The sequence below is a fragment of the Arachis ipaensis genome, chromosome B6 (genome assembly GCF_059453495.1).
Source record: "Arachis ipaensis isolate K30076 ecotype BB chromosome B6, ASM5945349v1, whole genome shotgun sequence".
NCBI classification, from domain to species: domain Eukaryota; kingdom Viridiplantae; phylum Streptophyta; class Magnoliopsida; order Fabales; family Fabaceae; genus Arachis; species Arachis ipaensis.
In genome coordinates, this window is record NC_142441.1 from 149549792 (window position 1) to 149567627 (window position 17836).

Genomic DNA, 17836 nt, shown 5'->3' on the forward strand with positions numbered 1-17836 from the left:
AAATTAATCATAGAGACGAAGCAAAAAGAGAAAAAAAATGGCTCATTTGATTTTGATGGAATTCAGTGACAGTCCACTCCTTAGGCTATTATAAGCCTATCTAGAGGCCTCTCTAGGCCCTACTATCGAGGCGGGCTAGCCGGACTCTCAGACTATCAGTGTCGGCGATTTTTAACGATCTCTCGGCTTGTTGGTGCGGGTTTTAGCCCTCTTGCCTTATGAGAGGAATGAACTTTTGGACTGTGTACTACCTAGCTGACTCTCTTAGTCTATCACCGGCATTTTTTGAAAGTCACAATTCTATTCAGTTTGGTTTCGAAAAACTTGTAATAATATAATCATAAACGTCGAATTCCAAAATAAATATTAAAAATAAGATTATTGAGAGTATTGAAATAAAAGTACGATGTAAAAGAATACTAAATTAACATTTTGATGTCAAAACTCGCAATGTAAGGCTATGATGATGAAAAAAAATAAAAATAAAAAAATCTGACGAAAAATGTTACTAACGGTAACTTTTAACTTTGAGAACAGTTTCATCATTGTAACTTTCTTTAATCATGTAGAGCCTGTATCATTCTTACTTTTTTTTTTCCATTCGATATTTTGATATGTTTGTTTGAGTGATTTAAAGTTTTGAAAGTAAGAATGACTTAAAAGAAATGAAAAAAAAAAAGCATGCAAAGTGGAGAATTCATGAAGAAATTTGGATTTGTTGAATTCATGGCGACGCGTACGCGTGACAAGCTTTACGGGAGTCACTTTTCCGTTGGGTCTTGTACGGAAGGACTGATCCGTCCAAGTTTTTTGAAGGTCAGAGACTTAAAAATATTTTTCAATGATTAGAGACGAAAATGTCCGCAAAACAAAAAATTAGGGACTTATTTATCTTTTTCTTAAAAAATAAAATATAATGACTGAAAGTCTCTTTCTTCGGTCATAGTTTTTCACAATCGTATTTTTCATGAAATTATTTTTCTCTAATTCTCTAGAACTCACCAAATTAAAGAATAACAAGTTATCATTATATTTTATATGTGAATATATAAAAAATGACATATAATTATGTTTAAATTAAAAAGAAAATCTTCCAAAGATACATCCAATAATTAATATAGGGCAACTTTATTCATGGACCCCCATTGCATTCCATCCTGAATAAATAGCTGTAAATCACCAAGTCCCCAAAATCTCCTCATCAACACCCCACCCCACTCATCGATCTTTTTTATTTTGTCTGGGTTTTAGGTTTTAGTTGGCCGAGTAAACCATCAAAAATATTTTTCAATTATCAAATTGCCGATCAATTATTCTTTAAATTTATTAACGATAAAACAAGTTTAACATATTTTAAAATACAATCAAAATATTTAATTGTTAAATATATATTCTCAAAACAGCTTCAAAAATTAGATTTTGAATATAATTTTATAAGGTTTAATTACTCTGTTGGTCCTTATAGTTTCGTGAAATTTTCAATTAGATCTCTACACTTTTTTTCTTTTTAATTGGGTCTCTGCACTATTTTTTTTTCAATTAAGTCCCTCTTAGTAGTAATTTGCTTAATTTTATAGGGATACAACAAAAAAAAAAATTGGTACAGGAACCTAAATAAAAGGAAAAAAAAAAGTGTAGGGACCCAATTAAAAAAAAATGGTGCAAGGACTCAATTAAAAGAAAAAAAGTATAGGGACCTAATTAAAAATTTTGCGAAACTATAGAAACCAGTAGAGTAATTAAACCTTTTTATAAGTATGACTAAAAAATATTTTTTTTTGGGTTAACTACCAAAAATGCCCCAAATTATTCAAACGCTGACAAAAATGCACTCGATTTTCACTATCGACAAAAGTATCTTTAAATAATTTAAAAATGCATCAAAAATACCCAACAGTAAGTATGTATTTTAAAAAATTACCTTAGAGATTGAATTTTGATGCAATTTTTTATAAACATGATTAGAAAAATGAGATATTATTATTCTTAAAATTCGGTAATTTTTTGCTGAGTATGTATTTTTTTGTGATTTTTTAAAAGTATTATTGGTTGTTAACAAAAAAATTACAAAACAATTATATACTTAACAAAAAATCACCAAATTTTAAGAATAATAATATCTCATTTTTATAATCCTGTTTGCTAAAAATCGCATCAAAATTCAATCTGTAATGCATCTTTTGAGAAATACATATTTAATGTTAGATAATCTTGCAAAAAAATACATTAAATATGTATTTCTCAAAAAATACATTAGAGATTGAATTTTGGTGCGATTTTTTGTAAGTATGATTAAACAAATGAGATATTATTCTTCTTAAAATTTGGTAATTTTTTGTTAGGTATATATTTTTTTATAATTTTTTTAAATGTATTATTGGTTGTTAACAAAAAAAATTATAAAAAAAATATATACTTAATGAAAAATCACCAAATTTTAAGGATAATAATATCTCAATTTTATAATCATTCTTGCAAAAAATTGCATCAAAATTCAATCTCTAAGAAATTTTTTGAAAATATATATTTATTGTTGGGTATTTTTGTTATGTTTTAAAATTATTTGAAGATATTTTTGTCGATAGTAAAATTCGGGTGCATTTTTGTCAGCGTTTGAATAATTTAGAGACATTTTTTGTGGTTAACCCTTTTTTTTTTTAATTTTAGTAATTTTACTTTGATAAAAAAAACTTTAGTAATTTTATGCTAAGTAAAATTTTTTGTAATTATTTTTGTGTAAATAACTAAAAAAATTTAAAGATCGAATTTTGATCATAATTTAGAAACCATACTTGATTTTTACTCTAACCAAAATTACATCAAAAACGTCAAAAAAAAAAAAAGAGAAAAATTAATGTTATGGGCAATAATAATATAAACGATTCTTAACCTATCTAAACACACACATACACAGCTGCAATTGCATTTTTTTTAAATCTTCTCTAAATAGTAAATACAGTCTCCACTCTCTCATATTGTTTTCACATTGAGATCTATGATAAAGATTACCATGACTTAAAGATAAGGTCTCATTCATAAAAAAATATATGAACAAAGTTTAGTTTCGTCATCATATAGTGTACTTCTCAATTAGCTAGCCATACACATCCATGATTCCATGGCTCAATTAAATGTTATCTAATTAATTAATATTTCATCATCATTGCATCATAAGTTAATGACGTGGCATGCGTATTAGTCAAAAAGTTTTTTCGAAAAATCTTTGCCAACTTAATACTCCATCTCTTATTCTATTGTTACGTTTACTTGATACTTCCATCATCACCAATATTCATTTGCAAATTGGCTACACATAAATTAAACTTTTTTACTTGTGAATTAGTTTTTCAGCAATATTATGTCATTTAGGTTATAACTCGTTAGCAGCGATTTATGACTCTTATCTTTTATTTTTAATAAAAATTTTATTATATTTGTTTAATAATGTCCAAAACATGAAAAATAAGGTGAATACTCCACCCGATCCCTGACAATTACTTCGAAAGGACAACGAGACCCCAAGAAAAAAAAAACATAAAATTCGGCCCCGGATCTCTTTTTAGGATTGATTAGCCCCTGTACCAAAAAAAACATTAACTTTTTTGATAGAGGGACCTCGTTGTCTTTTCGAAGTAATTATCAAGGATCGAGTTAGATTTATTTTTTTGTCAAGGACCTCGTTGTCTTTCGAAATAATTGTGAGGAGCTATTTTAGATTTTTCTCCGAAAAATATAATATATGATATTTCCCTTCATTAATCAAAAGACCCGATCCCTGACAATTACTTCGAAAGGACAACGAGGCCCCCAAGAAAAAAAAAACACAAAATCCGGCCCCTGATCTCTTTTTAGGATTGATTAGCCCCTGTACCAAAAAAACATTAACTTTTTTTTATAGAGGGACCTCGTTGTCTTTTCGAAGTAATTATCAAGGATCGAATTAGATTTATTTTTTTGTCAAGAACCTCGTTGTCTTTCGAAATAATTGTGAGGAGCTATTTTAGATTTTTTTCCGAAAAATATAATATATGATATTTCCCTTCATTAATCAAAAGTTAAACTCGAGTTCCATCACTAATAGAAGAAGCATATCATGGATAGCTTTGAAAAAAAAAAAAAGAGATTAATTTCCTTACCTTGCAAGTATAATAAACATGAATAATAGCTTTGATTCTACTATTCTAGGTTTATCTTTTAAACAAAGATTCTGCATGCCTTGCTTTCCCCACATAAAACTAATAAGCTGAGCTGGTTTCATCACTGATAGATAAAAAGTAAAAACATATGATTTTAGAAAAAAGAAGTTTAAACTTTAAATTCAATTTTTTAGAGGGGTAAAAACAAAAGTAACTATATTCAAAAAAGAATAATAAAAATATTATATATACATAAAAAATTAATCACAAATCAGTTATTATGTATTTATATATAAATACATAAAAATTGTTTAATTTATTTTTAATTTATATAATATATTTTAAGATGTATTTTATACGAAAAGCTGATGATTTGGGGTTGATTGATTTTTTTATAGGTTTAATTATTCTGTTAGTCATTATAGTTTTGCAAAATTTTCAATTAGGTCCCTATATTTTTTTTTTCTTTTTAATTGGTCCATGCACCGAATTTTTTTCCTCAATTAGGTCCTTGTTAGCAGTAATTGGATTAATTTTATAGGGACCAACTAAAAAAAGAAATTGGTGCAGGGATCTAAATAAAAGGAAAAAAAAATATAGGGATCCAATTAAAAAAAATTCGTACAATGACTCAATTAAAAGGAAAAAAAGTATAGGGACCTAATTAAAAATTTTGCGAAATTATAGGGACCAATAGAGTAATTAAACCTTTTTTATATGTGTAGATTGATTGTAAAAAGAAATAGTTTTTTTTTTAATTTTAAATATAGTGAAGAAAAAAAGAATAAAAAAAAAAAAACTAAGAAAACAGTTAAAACAGTTACTTCTATGGCCTTATCTTTTTTGGGCAACATGGTATAGGCTTACTTGAGAAAGAGGATAAAGGAAAATCTATCTAATAATGTTGCAAAAAAACAAAGAGAATACTAAATATATGCTCCAATATTTATTTTTGGGGTATTAATAATATGCTCCAATTATTGGTACTACCTTTTAGATGATGTGTGCAAGCAATGCACCCATTCAATTATATTCAAATCCAAGATTCAATAATTCATACCCACCACACAAACCATATAAATTGTATTGAACCCACAACATTCCATTCAAAATTATATTATTAACAATAATGCTAGGAACTAAGATGGTTTGAGCCAAAAATCAGTCAAATGTCTTTGGGTAAATCTAAAATTTTTATGTGGATGGTGTTTATATTAGGCATTAAGATATTTTTTTTTCTTTGTAAATTGGATGATTCTGAATCTGTTTTCTGATTTATCATGTTTTAGACATTTGGAAAAGGAAAGAGTGTGAAGAGACGAAAACTAATTGAATCAGTTCCTGTGATTCACGTTGCAATGATACTGAACGTATCTTTTCCTAATTTAAATGTGGTAAAATATTTAATAACTAATATTTTAAATCATAAATAAATAAAACTAATTATTATATTTATAATTAATTAAGTAATTCCATTTTTGATTGATTTGAAATTGGTTTCATATATTTTTTTATTATTAATCAAAACTAAAATATCTATTATTGTGTTGCCAATGAGGTTGGAGGCCACATTGACCAATATACTCTCTCTGTTATCTTAGTAGCTTCAACTAAAATAATTTCAACCACGCAATGTTACTTAGAAAGCCACACGCAAGTTGGCTACATTATAATAATATATAGAAAGGAACACTAATTTTTGTTTTTAATGATTTTCAATAAATATGTTGAATTTTATTATTTTAGGTCTCTTTAATTTTTTTAAAATATATTTTTAGCGAGTAGTTTCTTAAAGGAAAAAGTTAAAGTCAAAGTAAGTAATAATCAACTATATATATTGTTAAACATAGGTTTTTAAGATATGTTTTTTATTTCCCACCAAATTATATATGTTACATAAAGAAAAATTCTTATATTCTTATAGAGTAAAGTATACATTTTTAAAAAATTTTAAAAATATTTTTAAATTTTACTTTATTTTAATTTTGTTTAATAAATTTTCGATTTCTATTGATTATATCTTAACAGCTAAATTTTCAAGAAATTTATGACTAATTTGACTATAATGTTTGACAACTAAAAAACAGTGACAGAATTTTGTGTTAAAGGTTATCTTTATAAAAAATTTTAAGAGAAAATTAAAAAAATAAAATTTAAAGATTTTTTTATTTTAATTTTAATAAATTTTAATGATAAAAAATATATTTTATATTAGTGTTTAAACGTCTTTAGTCCGAAGAAAATTTCGCTCGTACCTTCGAGAAATTTTATATCCATAATATATAAAAAAAGTTCTGCTAGGGAGACAATAAATTATTTGTACAATGTGTATAATGGATTATTGAATTACAAAATAAACATTTCTATGGCTGCATTTGTTTACAGACAGGACATTGAGATAGGATACAGAGACACAAAATTGTGTTTGGCAGAGGAGACATGAATAAAGACAATGTGTCCAGAGACACTGAATTAGTGTATTTTGTGTCCATCCTGACAGGAAGGACACGGAGATACTAATAAGGGACACAACTTATTTTTTATTTTTTCTTTCATTATTTTTGTTAATTTTTCATAATTATAGTTTTTGTTATTATATTTTTCATCTCAAATTTTTTGAATGAAAAAAAATGAGAATAAATTAGATTTTTATAATTTGTTCTAGTTTATCACCAAACAAAATACAAGAATACAAAATTTTGTGTCTCTGTCCATCAGTGTCTTCGGATCTAGAACTCTAATACAATGTCATAATACCACTCATCCCAAAAGTTTCAGCTAATAGAAAAAGATAACACTAATAATTATATCTCTAATATTTCCTAAATCTCTATTATATACATTATACAAATATTCCATTGGCTCCTTGTACTTTCCCTGTAAAAAATACTTTACCTATCATCAACAACCTTGCGTCATTAGAAAAATTACATTGTTTATTATATAGTTCAATAATGCTTTCCTTTAGATGCAGTGTACGTTTCATTTGAAGATAGTGTGTGTCTTAAGACTTAAGTCATAAATCATAATCTATTTATATATTTGTTTTTTAATTTATTGAAAACTGAAATAATTAGAGAATAGATTAATTAACCACCTAGCGATGGATACTAGATTTGGTTTTGATGTATTATTAACATACAATTTTATAGTTTATTAAATTATATAAAGTTATATTATTAAAGTAGAGTAATAGATATTCGCTCTTCTTAGATCACAGAGACCAATTTCATTAATTAAGTACTTAAGAAACTTACAATATAAATTGTGATAAATTAACTAGGACAAATTATATTATTAAATCAATTGAGATTTAAAATTATACAATTATAACAACTAAAATTTATTTATACATGTGTATAATTTTTATTTTTATATATAAATTACTACGAATTATAGTATTTTAACTTTTTATTTATAATTTATCTTAGATTATCACAATTTATGTGTAACATTATGCAAAGTAAAAGATTTATAAAAAGAGAATGACGAAGCAGAAATTACTGCAAATTATAGTAGTTTATAAAAAAAGAAAAATCAAAATGAACAATAATAGTTTATACTCTAAATATTATGTAAAAAAATAAAAAAATATGTGCTTTTTTTTTATAATTTATGTACTTATTTTAATTTATTTATTACTACAAAGTTGTTAAACGAATAACTAATTTATTACGAACTATAAATTTCATTTGTTATTAACTAATAAATTATTGTATGTATAAAATAAAATTTAAATTTTTAATATTTATTTAAATAATCTAATAAATTAACTATTAGAACAAGTCAAATTAATTACATAATTTTTGTAACACATAACATAATTAAACTTTAAATTAAAAAGTTACCAAATAAGTATTTATTGTAGGCAGTACTTCAAATGGTCCGGTCAATAGAATCCTCCTGAAAAGTGAAAGGGGTGCTGACTCTCCAAATTTCGGCTAATTAATTAGTGACACTAAAGATGCGAATTTTCATATTATTTAAAAATTAAAAAGGAGCATAAATAGATAGATTTCATTAACCAATACTTATCCTTTTAGGTGGCAGATAAATTCAACATTACATAAGCATAAATCCCAACCATATAAACCATCCAATGAACACAACAGATTCCATGTTACTTTTGGTCGGCCAGCAATGGATGATAATTAGATTCCACCACGCAAGGGAAAATATCTACATGCTATTGGGCCGTCAACATTTGATTCCCATTCAGCCCGGCCCACATGTTGGGCCCACCATCAAATCATATTATTAGATTCAACCGTCTAGCACACTATAGATGGCAAGTTGGACAGCTATACTTAGGATTTATAAATTATTTATTAGATACTCATACAAAAATAATATGGTGAATGCTATGGGGCTGATTTTTTTTATATGAAAAAAATATTGGTATTTTTTTTTTGGAAATGGAATTATTTGGTATAATTATAAATAGGTGAATTTTGTAGGAGAGGAGTCAACAAGTGGGGGACGTGTTGCAACACGTGGGGTCCTGGCCAACACGTGGTAGTATATTGGCCAACACGTAGGTGCGTGTTGAAACACGTAGGTGGCGTGTTGAATGATTTCCAAAATACTGTAATACACTTTAAATATCAATATTCAATCAAAACATTATTTCTATTTCCATATTAAAAATAATTTCTGATGCTATGGTGTTTAAAAAATGGTGTTTAAAAATTAATATTTAATTTAAAAAATATAAAAATAAATTATTTTTAAAAAATCAAAATTTACCACAAAAAGTAAGTTAGACAACAATTGATAAGCACCATAAAATTGGGCAAATAATATATATATACTAATTCAATTATGGATGATTAAATTTATAAAAATAACTATTTTTTTATGCTTATGTGGTAAATAGTTATCTAAAAACAAAAGTTTGATAAGACTAGAGTAGGTGAATTGAAGTTAAACATATTTATTACTTAATTTGTATGTGTTTTTATAGAAAAATATGTTACAAAAATATTCAACAATATATTATTATCAAGTATGAGTATAAAATAATAACTTTTATATTTATATTTTAAAGGATTCTCTATAAAAAAAAGATTAGATTAAATCTTTTTACGTATTAAAATTAAACTATTTTCTCTTATTAAAACAACAACAATAAGGACTCGGAAAGAATTTATATACAACTTCTTTTTAAAATATATTTCATTATATATAATTCTTTTTTTTATTATTTTCAATACTTGAATTCAATATCCTTTAATTAAATGATAAGTCATATATCATCTCAATTAATTCTATATTTAATAAATAAAAGAGTAAATTAATAAATATGTTAGTGTCATACAAAATAATAATAATATAATAGTTGGTAAATTATGAATAAGTTAGCTAAAATGTGAATATAATATTAAAAAAATTTTAAATGTACCGAAAATACTGGTATTACAGTTGTTTTAACTGTTGATTTTAATTAATATATATTATATATATTTTTTATAATTTAGATCAACATTAAAATAATCGAAATACCGGTATTTTCGATACATTTGAAACTCCTATATCAATATTATTGCAGTAAAATATTAGTTGATGAAAATAACCTTATTGGCAGATACGGCAGTTGTATTAGTTGATAGATTGAGGGTAGATATGAATCTCTCAGAAGGAATCTCTTATCTTCACCTAAGAATCTTGTCACACATTGTACAGCACAGCATGTTGAATGGTGGATTTGCACCTGTTACCTGTGTAATGGGCACACACACTAAACAATATGGGTCCCACATCGAAGTTTCCCACTATGTGACATTATACAAATAGAAAAATAACGTCATCAGTTACCAACACTGAACACCCATTTGGGTAAGTGATAAAAAAAAATATATAATATTTGAAATTAAACTAGTTAAATCTTTAAGGTAAATGCTAGGTTAATTTTTTTAGTAATTAATTGGAGGAGTGTGTTATGTATAGTTATGGATAATTAGTGTGTTTTTTATGAATATAATTTTTTTAAAATTAAAAACTACAAATTGGAGGTTCTGATTTGAGTGGAAGTAAAAAACTGTGGGTTGGACGTTGGGTGGAAGTAAAAAATTGAGAGTCGGTTTTGGATGGAATAAAAAACTAAGAGTTGATTTTGGGTAAAAAAAAACAAAAAAAAAATCAGAAAATCCAAATTAGAGAATCCGATTTGCATGCTAAAATTTTTTTCTATGTTAAAATACAAATCTCACCCTTTAATTTATAAAATATTTAAAATAATAATAATAAAAACCATAAATCTAACCTCAGATTCATACAAAAAAAAAAAAAACTAAATTTTCACATTATTAAAAAACACTACTTGTACTACAATACAAAAAATAAAAAACTTAAATACTAATGTCTTCTAGAAAGGTTTCTTAATAATTAACTTGTTATTACAAATAAAAAAAATAAAATATTCTAAATCTTAAGATTTGTTTTCAGTAATACAAAATTATTTTTACATTTGAGTTTTAGAATAATTAAAAAAATCTTGTACTACTAAACATATAATCACACACACACACATATATATATATATATATATATATATATATATATATATATATATATATATATATATATATATATATATATTCTTTTTCTAAATTTGATTAGTTGAATTTTTAGTAATAAAATCTTGATATCGATCTGGATGTTAGTTACCATTTAATAATAATAATAATAATATTTAGTTACCAAAGCAACACCAAGTCCCATACGCTACTCCCTCACCCACACTATTATTTAATCCCTTGCTTGCAACGAAATCCTTCATCACTTGATACACACTCTTAACTAACACTTTCTCTTATTCATGGAGTCCCTTCTAAGATTCACTCTTCTCTTCTTTGCCTTCACTACTTTCCTTGCGTCCGCCTCCGCCCACCGCGACATAGTCGGAGGTACTCTCCGGCTTCCCTCTGAGGCCATCTCCAGATTCTTCCATGAGCCAGAGAATGAAGGGACAAGGTGGGCTGTTCTTCTTGCTGGTTCCAATGGTTATTGGAACTATAGGCATCAGGTAATTAAATAAATAAGTTTAAATTATCATTATTATTATTACTCTCTTCATATATTTATATACTTTATGTTTAAATCTAATAATGGTTTCAAGGAACTTGTAAACCTTGCATGAAGAAAATAATTTTTATGAGAGTTTATCTTGTTCCAAAATTATTAATTTTGTATAGTGTATATTACTAAGTTACTAACGTCCAAAAATATGATGTGATTGGGCTGAGGTGTAAATATTGGTATCTAGATGAGGGAAATTTCATAGTATTGGATTCTTATGTGTCTATTATAGTACTTGGGTAGGTACTACAAGAAATTTTCTTTTTTCTTTTATTTCGAATATTATAAGCAATATTATCATTTTTGTAATTACATCCTAAACCTTAAATATGTATCTACTAAAGTAAAAATATTGGTATTTATATAAGATATTTCATAGTAATAGATCCATATTTATTGAACACCTTTATCATACTTTTTAAATTATAATTTGCTTAAAAGAAATCTTTAGCAACATAGATGAGGTATATCATAGTAACTAGAAGATAAAAAAAAAAAAATCTATTTATTTTACTGATTATCTTTCAAAATTGTTACATAGGTTTTTGTGTTCTTATGATCTGTTTTAAATAATAACTTTATATGTCTTATTATAACCATACCCTTTCCATTCAAAAAATTGTATTCATACCCTCCTCTGTTTTTCTTAAAATTTGCAATATTTCATAGATAGGTAGGTAAAGTTAGGATACTAGAGTTCCTCTGTTTTCATTTTTCATCATAACTTGTTCAATTTACATTTGCCTCTAACTCTCTTTATGTTACTTTTACTTATATGATATTTGTTATTTGATTTTAACTTTCAACTTTGTGATATTTTAGGCTAATATTTATTACACATAATTAAAGAATATTCATATCCAATTGTCTTATTGTAAAATTGATAGTTAAAAATCGTTAAATAATAATTTAATTAAACATATCTGATCATTTTTAATTAATAATTTCACATGACAACTACATGTGAGTTTCTATCTTAAATAAATGAATAATCATTTCACACACACGCATGCACGCATATGCACGAAATCTAGATATATTGTGTTAAGTGTCTATATCACTATTTATACAATATTTGTATATCTTATTATAAAAAAAGTTGATAAATCTAAATAGATTATTTCGTGATAATAGATCTGTACACATTAAACACTTTACGTTACTTTCAAATACTTTTTGATTATCTTTATAATTTGATTTTAACAATATATTTATCAGATCATAATTCATATTCACTTTTAAAATTATATCCCACTAATAATGCAATAATTAAGCTTCTAAGATCCTTTCTAAATAATAATACTTTATATATGCTTTATTATAGTCATACCCTCCCCTGTTTCTTGGACTATGTATAAATAATTACTCTGTTTCCATAACATGTTAGATGTTACTTGGATATTTGATTTTAATTATGAAACTTTGTGATTGTTAATTTTTAGGCTGATATTTGTCACGCATATCAACTATTGAGGAGTGGAGGGGTAAAAGAAGAAAATATAATTGTGTTTATGTATGATGACATAGCTTATAGTGAAGAAAACCCAAGGCCTGGAGTCATAATTAACAAACCAGATGGGGGAGATGTTTATAAAGGTGTCCCTAAGGTAAACATATTTTACTAGCTGTTTTTTTTTTTTATTTAATTTTTATTATTTTATTCTTTTTATCATTATTAAATTTAATACATATTTAAATATAAAATAAACATGAAAGAAGAAGGACTAAGATTGTACTTGATTTCTTCACAATGTTGTATTTTTCTAATTAATATTAATTTTTAGTTTATATTTTTAATAATTTTTATAAAATTCTAAAAATAGAAAATATAAACCAAACAGTTATAAGTTCTTGATAAAAACTTAAAAACAATTTTACTTTTTTTATCATATCTTCACAAAATTCTACTATATTTTTTTTTACCAAAGATATGAGACTCTAACCACAACCTCTTAATTAAGTATGAGGAGACAATGCCATTTGAGCTATTACTCACCGGCAAAATTCCACTATGCTTATCAACTCTCTAAAATCAAAACAAATATATGAATTATAAATGAAATTGGAAAATAAACCTGACGAATTGATAGATATGTTATTGTTCTAAAATGAAATGAAGTTTGATAGAACCCTAAATTCCTAAGATGGAGTTCTGGTTTTGCAGGATTACACCGGCAAAGATGTTAATGTCAACAACTTCTTTGCTGCTCTTCTTGGAAACAAATCAGCTCTCACTGGTGGCAGTGGCAAAGTTGTAGATAGTGGCCCCAATGATCACATATTTGTGTTCTACAGTGACCATGGAGGTCCAGGGATTCTTGGTTAGTATCTCTTAAATCTTCCATTTAAACTTTCTCCAATGAAATTCATGGATTTTCTAGTTTGTTTATATGCATACTTTGTTTTTTAGGGTTGTGTGTTTCTTTTTCTTGCTGGTTGTTGTTTATTTCTTGCTTGATTATGTCTCAATACAATGAAATCCCTAAAATCAATGTGAGATTTGTCAAGATGGTAGGTGGTAGGTACATTGGTTGCTAGAAGTTTCAGCTTTAAGCCCCGGAAATGGAAAAAAAATCCTTACCAATTTATGGGATCTTAGTTGTGTCAGGTCGAATTAGTCAAATTTCTGGTAATAGAAACCGAATATCGATGGTTTAATGGGGAAAATTTGTGTTCTGTGGCAAAAGTTGCTTTCTTTCAGCTGTCAGCACAATAGAAAATGAAAGAAGTTGCTAACATATAGATCATAGATGATGATGGTTTTAAAACTGAAATGTTCGCAAATTCGAGTTTTTTGTTGCGAATTTTTTGAACTTAAAAGGGTAGTCCTCGCATCGGAGTGCTTAATTCAGGTTACTCTTTTGAAAAATCATTTACAACACAAACCATTTTCCTTCATATATAGATATATGCTATTTTCTGTTACTTATTTGCTCTGGTTTGTCGCCGTGGGAATTTCAGGTATGCCTGTTGGTCCTTACTTGTATGCAAATGATCTTAATGAAGTCTTGAAGAAGAAGCATGCGTCTGGAGGATACCAAAGCCTTGTAAGTTATACAAATAATTATTGATTGAGTTCATCAATTTTTGTAGCAACATTAAGCCAACAATTCTTTTGGTGCAGGTGTTTTATCTAGAGGCATGTGAATCTGGGAGTATCTTTGAAGGCCTTCTTCCTGAAGACATAAATATTTACGCAACGACAGCTTCAAACGCGGTCGAGAGCAGTTGGGGAACATATTGCCCTGGGGAGGATCCTAGTCCTCCAGCAGAATACTCAACCTGCTTGGGTGACCTCTACAGTATTTCTTGGATGGAAGACAGGTATTTTCCTCACAAATATACATAATTAGTTGCTCTGTTTCAAAATAAAAATCTCATCAACTAATTTGGTACGTTGAAAAATCAATGCATCTATATCTGGAGATATCAGTGTATCTATATCTTGACACAATTTGTGTCTAGATACATTGATTTTTTTTTGTTAACATGACAAATTAGCCAAAGCAATGTTTATTTTGAAAGAGAGGGAGTAGGTCATAAATGAGTCAAGGGTAATGTATACAGTTTTCACGTGTTATATTACTGTTAGAATTTTATGGATCAGAAGAAATTTCATTGCTTTATAAGTAATTTTGTTTAGTTCTTGCATAGACTAATTATAGTTTTTATCTAATCATGGCAGTGACATACACAATTTGAGGACAGAAACTTTACACCAACAATATAAATTGGTAAGAAAACTGTGCCTATTGTAATCAAAGAATGTGATTCAATACCTTGATAGAATTCATTAAAACAATGCTAGAAGTTTTTTTGACATGCATTTTTGTTTTTCATCACAGGTCAAAGATAGGACTTTGAATGGAAACGCATACTATGGCTCTCATGTGATGCAATATGGTGACGTAGGGATCAGCGAGAACCTTCTTTTCCAATATTTGGGAACAAATCCTGCCAATGATAATTACACTTTTGTGGATGAAAATTCCTTGAGGACACCTTCAAAAGCAGTGAACCAACGCGATGCGGACCTCATCCATTTCTGGGAGAAGGTAATCTTGTGTTCGCAACAGTTTATTTTTTCAAAAATCATATATGTACTCACTCTTTTCTTGGATACTAAGCCGATTCACTAGCTTCTACCATTGGATAAGATGTGAGATCTGCATATGGATCCCACAACTGATCTAATAGCAGAGGTAAGTGAGTTGGCTAAGTGTTTGAGAAGGAGTCACTACAAATATCACAACTCTTATTGGTTGCTTGTTCATTACTTCATCTTCATTCTCAACTGTTTTTGGCAGTTCCGCAAAGCGCCCGAGGGTTCTTCGAGTAAGATCACGGCGCAGAAACAAGTTGTGGAAGTGATGTCTCACAGAATGCACATAGACAACAGCGTGAAACTCATTGGAAATCTCTTATTTGGCACTGAAAAGGGTCCTGAATTGCTAAGTGCAGTTAGACCTGCAGGGAAGCCTCTTGTTGATGACTGGGATTGCCTCAAAAACATGGTACCTGTTCCCATGATTCAGTTTCTTCTCTTATGCTGATATCATAAATTAATTACATTCTTGTTTGGAAAAATTATATGGTATAATGGAATTAGAATAATTTCTTTGTGGTTGGTCCTTGTTGTAATGATAAAATTTTCAAGTGAAATACCAAAAATACCCATCTAAGGATTTTTCATATCTTTAATGGTTTGAATTTTTATTCTTCTATGGATAATTTTGTCAGGAATATGATCTTTCGTTGGTAATTGACATTCTTATGGTCTTATCTTAATTTACATCTTGAAGTTCACTTTGGTTTATGAGAGAATAACCCAAATTAATCATTGTTTAATGCAGGTAAGGACTTTTGAGACACATTGTGGATCCTTATCTCAATATGGAATGAAACATATGAGAACCTTTGCAAACATCTGCAATGCTGGGATCCATAAAGATCAAATGGATGAGGCCACAGCACAAGCATGTGTTAGCATCCCTTCCAATCCATGGAGTTCTCTTGAGAGGGGTTTTAGTGCATAATTCATAAGATAATGCACTAATGAAGATTAATCTATTATTAGTGTTTACATTATCATATCTTTTATGCTAGCCATTACTATTAATTTCTTGATCCCTCTTTGTAAATACAAAATGGGGTTGGATCATTGTAATGATGCAAGAATTATTAATGATGCATTTATAGGGTTGGATCATTGTAAGAAAAAGAAGTTACAAGGGATGAAGGAAGGACCTAATTGCTTTGGCCAATTGGAATATCCAATATGATATAGGGCATAAGATCATGAATGCATATGCCATAATATAATGTGTATATTTTTATTCCATAGGCAAATTAAGCAGATAGGTTCTCTTCCCTTGGCAATTTGCTAGGGAATTGACATCCCTTTGTAGAATTATTTTTAGAGCAATGTATTTGGTACAATTATTGTATAATATTAAAAATATTCATTTTGAATTTATTCTTGTTCTTGTGCATTATTTATTGAGCTATAGTATTTTACTTTATAAACAATTGGGTTGCTCCTTTCTATTATCTAGATTTTTGGATGATAGTTGTGGCAAGGACAGGTTGCAAATATGATATCAGATTGAAAAATGGTTAATTTCCCTAATATAGTTTGCCAAAATGTGTTCTAATTAAGCACATAAAATTAATCCAAGACATATAGGATGATTATCTATACAAAACTCTTCTACAAAGACAGAAAATTAAATTGTTAAAATATAGAATAAATGACACTCCATTACGAGCCACATATGTTGGTAGAGTGCTTAATAACTTAAATCTAGAAAGAAAAAAAAGTGTCAAATTTTTGTAACTAAAAAAGTTTCGCGTGTAATATTATCTAGTATAAACAAAAATACAAAAATACTTGCGATGTTCTCTCTATGCTAAATCCTAATATTTGGGCCATTGGAAAATTGAAAGTTGTAGCAAAGCTGGCCTCAAATTGCTTTCTTCAAACTTCAAAGCGAAGTAACCAAGTTGTTTTCAATTAGAAAAGAAACTCCTTTCACAAAAGTTGCTAAAAGAATAATAGAATATATTTTTTAAACAATCTTATAATCACCTTTCTTTCTTGTTGCATGTCACACAATAAAGTGATCCATTTTTTTTTGGTAAAGTATAGATAAATAATTCTTAACTAACCAACTTTAAACAACTGTCATTAATAATTATTAATTTTATATTTTTATAACAATTTGAAAAATTAGAATTATCACTTAAAGACAAATTGACTAATTGGGTGTTAGTTATTTAGCAAAATTCTTTTTTTTTTGCACACGGTACCTCCAATCCGACTTGTTCACTTTGCGGACAGGAGAAGCATCGATTCATTTTTTTTTGGAATAACATACACAATAAAGGCGTGGAATAATTTTAGGGACACATTCTTAAGCACTTATTCTACTTCTTGTGGTTTCCGTTTTCAATTAAATAATGCCTTGTGTAATGAAGCTATGTAACAATGCTCCTGAACAAATTCTTAAAAATAGAAGGAATTGGAGGTAATTTTAGTTATGAAATGCAAACCTGAATTTACCTAAATTACAAAGGACTTTTTTTAATTGTTATGCACATGTTGAGGGACCATGTTTCAAATA

The 17836-nt window shown here is 27.5% G+C and overlaps 1 protein-coding gene across 1 annotated transcript; it reads left to right on the forward strand.

Moving 5' to 3' along the window:
* Positions 1–10838: 10838 nt before the first annotated feature.
* On the forward strand, positions 10839–16689 carry LOC107605552 (vacuolar-processing enzyme). Its single transcript, XM_016307463.3, has 9 exons — positions 10839–11160; positions 12656–12820; positions 13378–13534; positions 14175–14260; positions 14338–14537; positions 14899–14947; positions 15059–15268; positions 15521–15727; positions 16067–16689. The coding sequence occupies exons 1-9, from the start codon at positions 10954–10956 to the stop codon at positions 16247–16249; spliced, it is 1464 nt and encodes a 487-aa protein (XP_016162949.1). The 5' UTR covers positions 10839–10953; the 3' UTR covers positions 16250–16689.
* Positions 16690–17836: the final 1147 nt, after the last annotated feature.

Excerpts from the sequence above, each read along its gene's own strand:
- LOC107605552 (XM_016307463.3), top strand. The coding sequence starts at position 10,954 with ATGGAGTCCCTTCTAAGATTCACTCTTCTCTTCTTTGCCTTCACTACT. Across the intron at positions 14,538-14,898 it reads ATTTCTTGGATGGAAGACAG|TGACATACACAATTTGAGGA; the intron begins GTATTTTCCTCA and ends TAATCATGGCAG. Across the intron at positions 15,269-15,520 it reads TCATCCATTTCTGGGAGAAG|TTCCGCAAAGCGCCCGAGGG; the intron begins GTAATCTTGTGT and ends TGTTTTTGGCAG.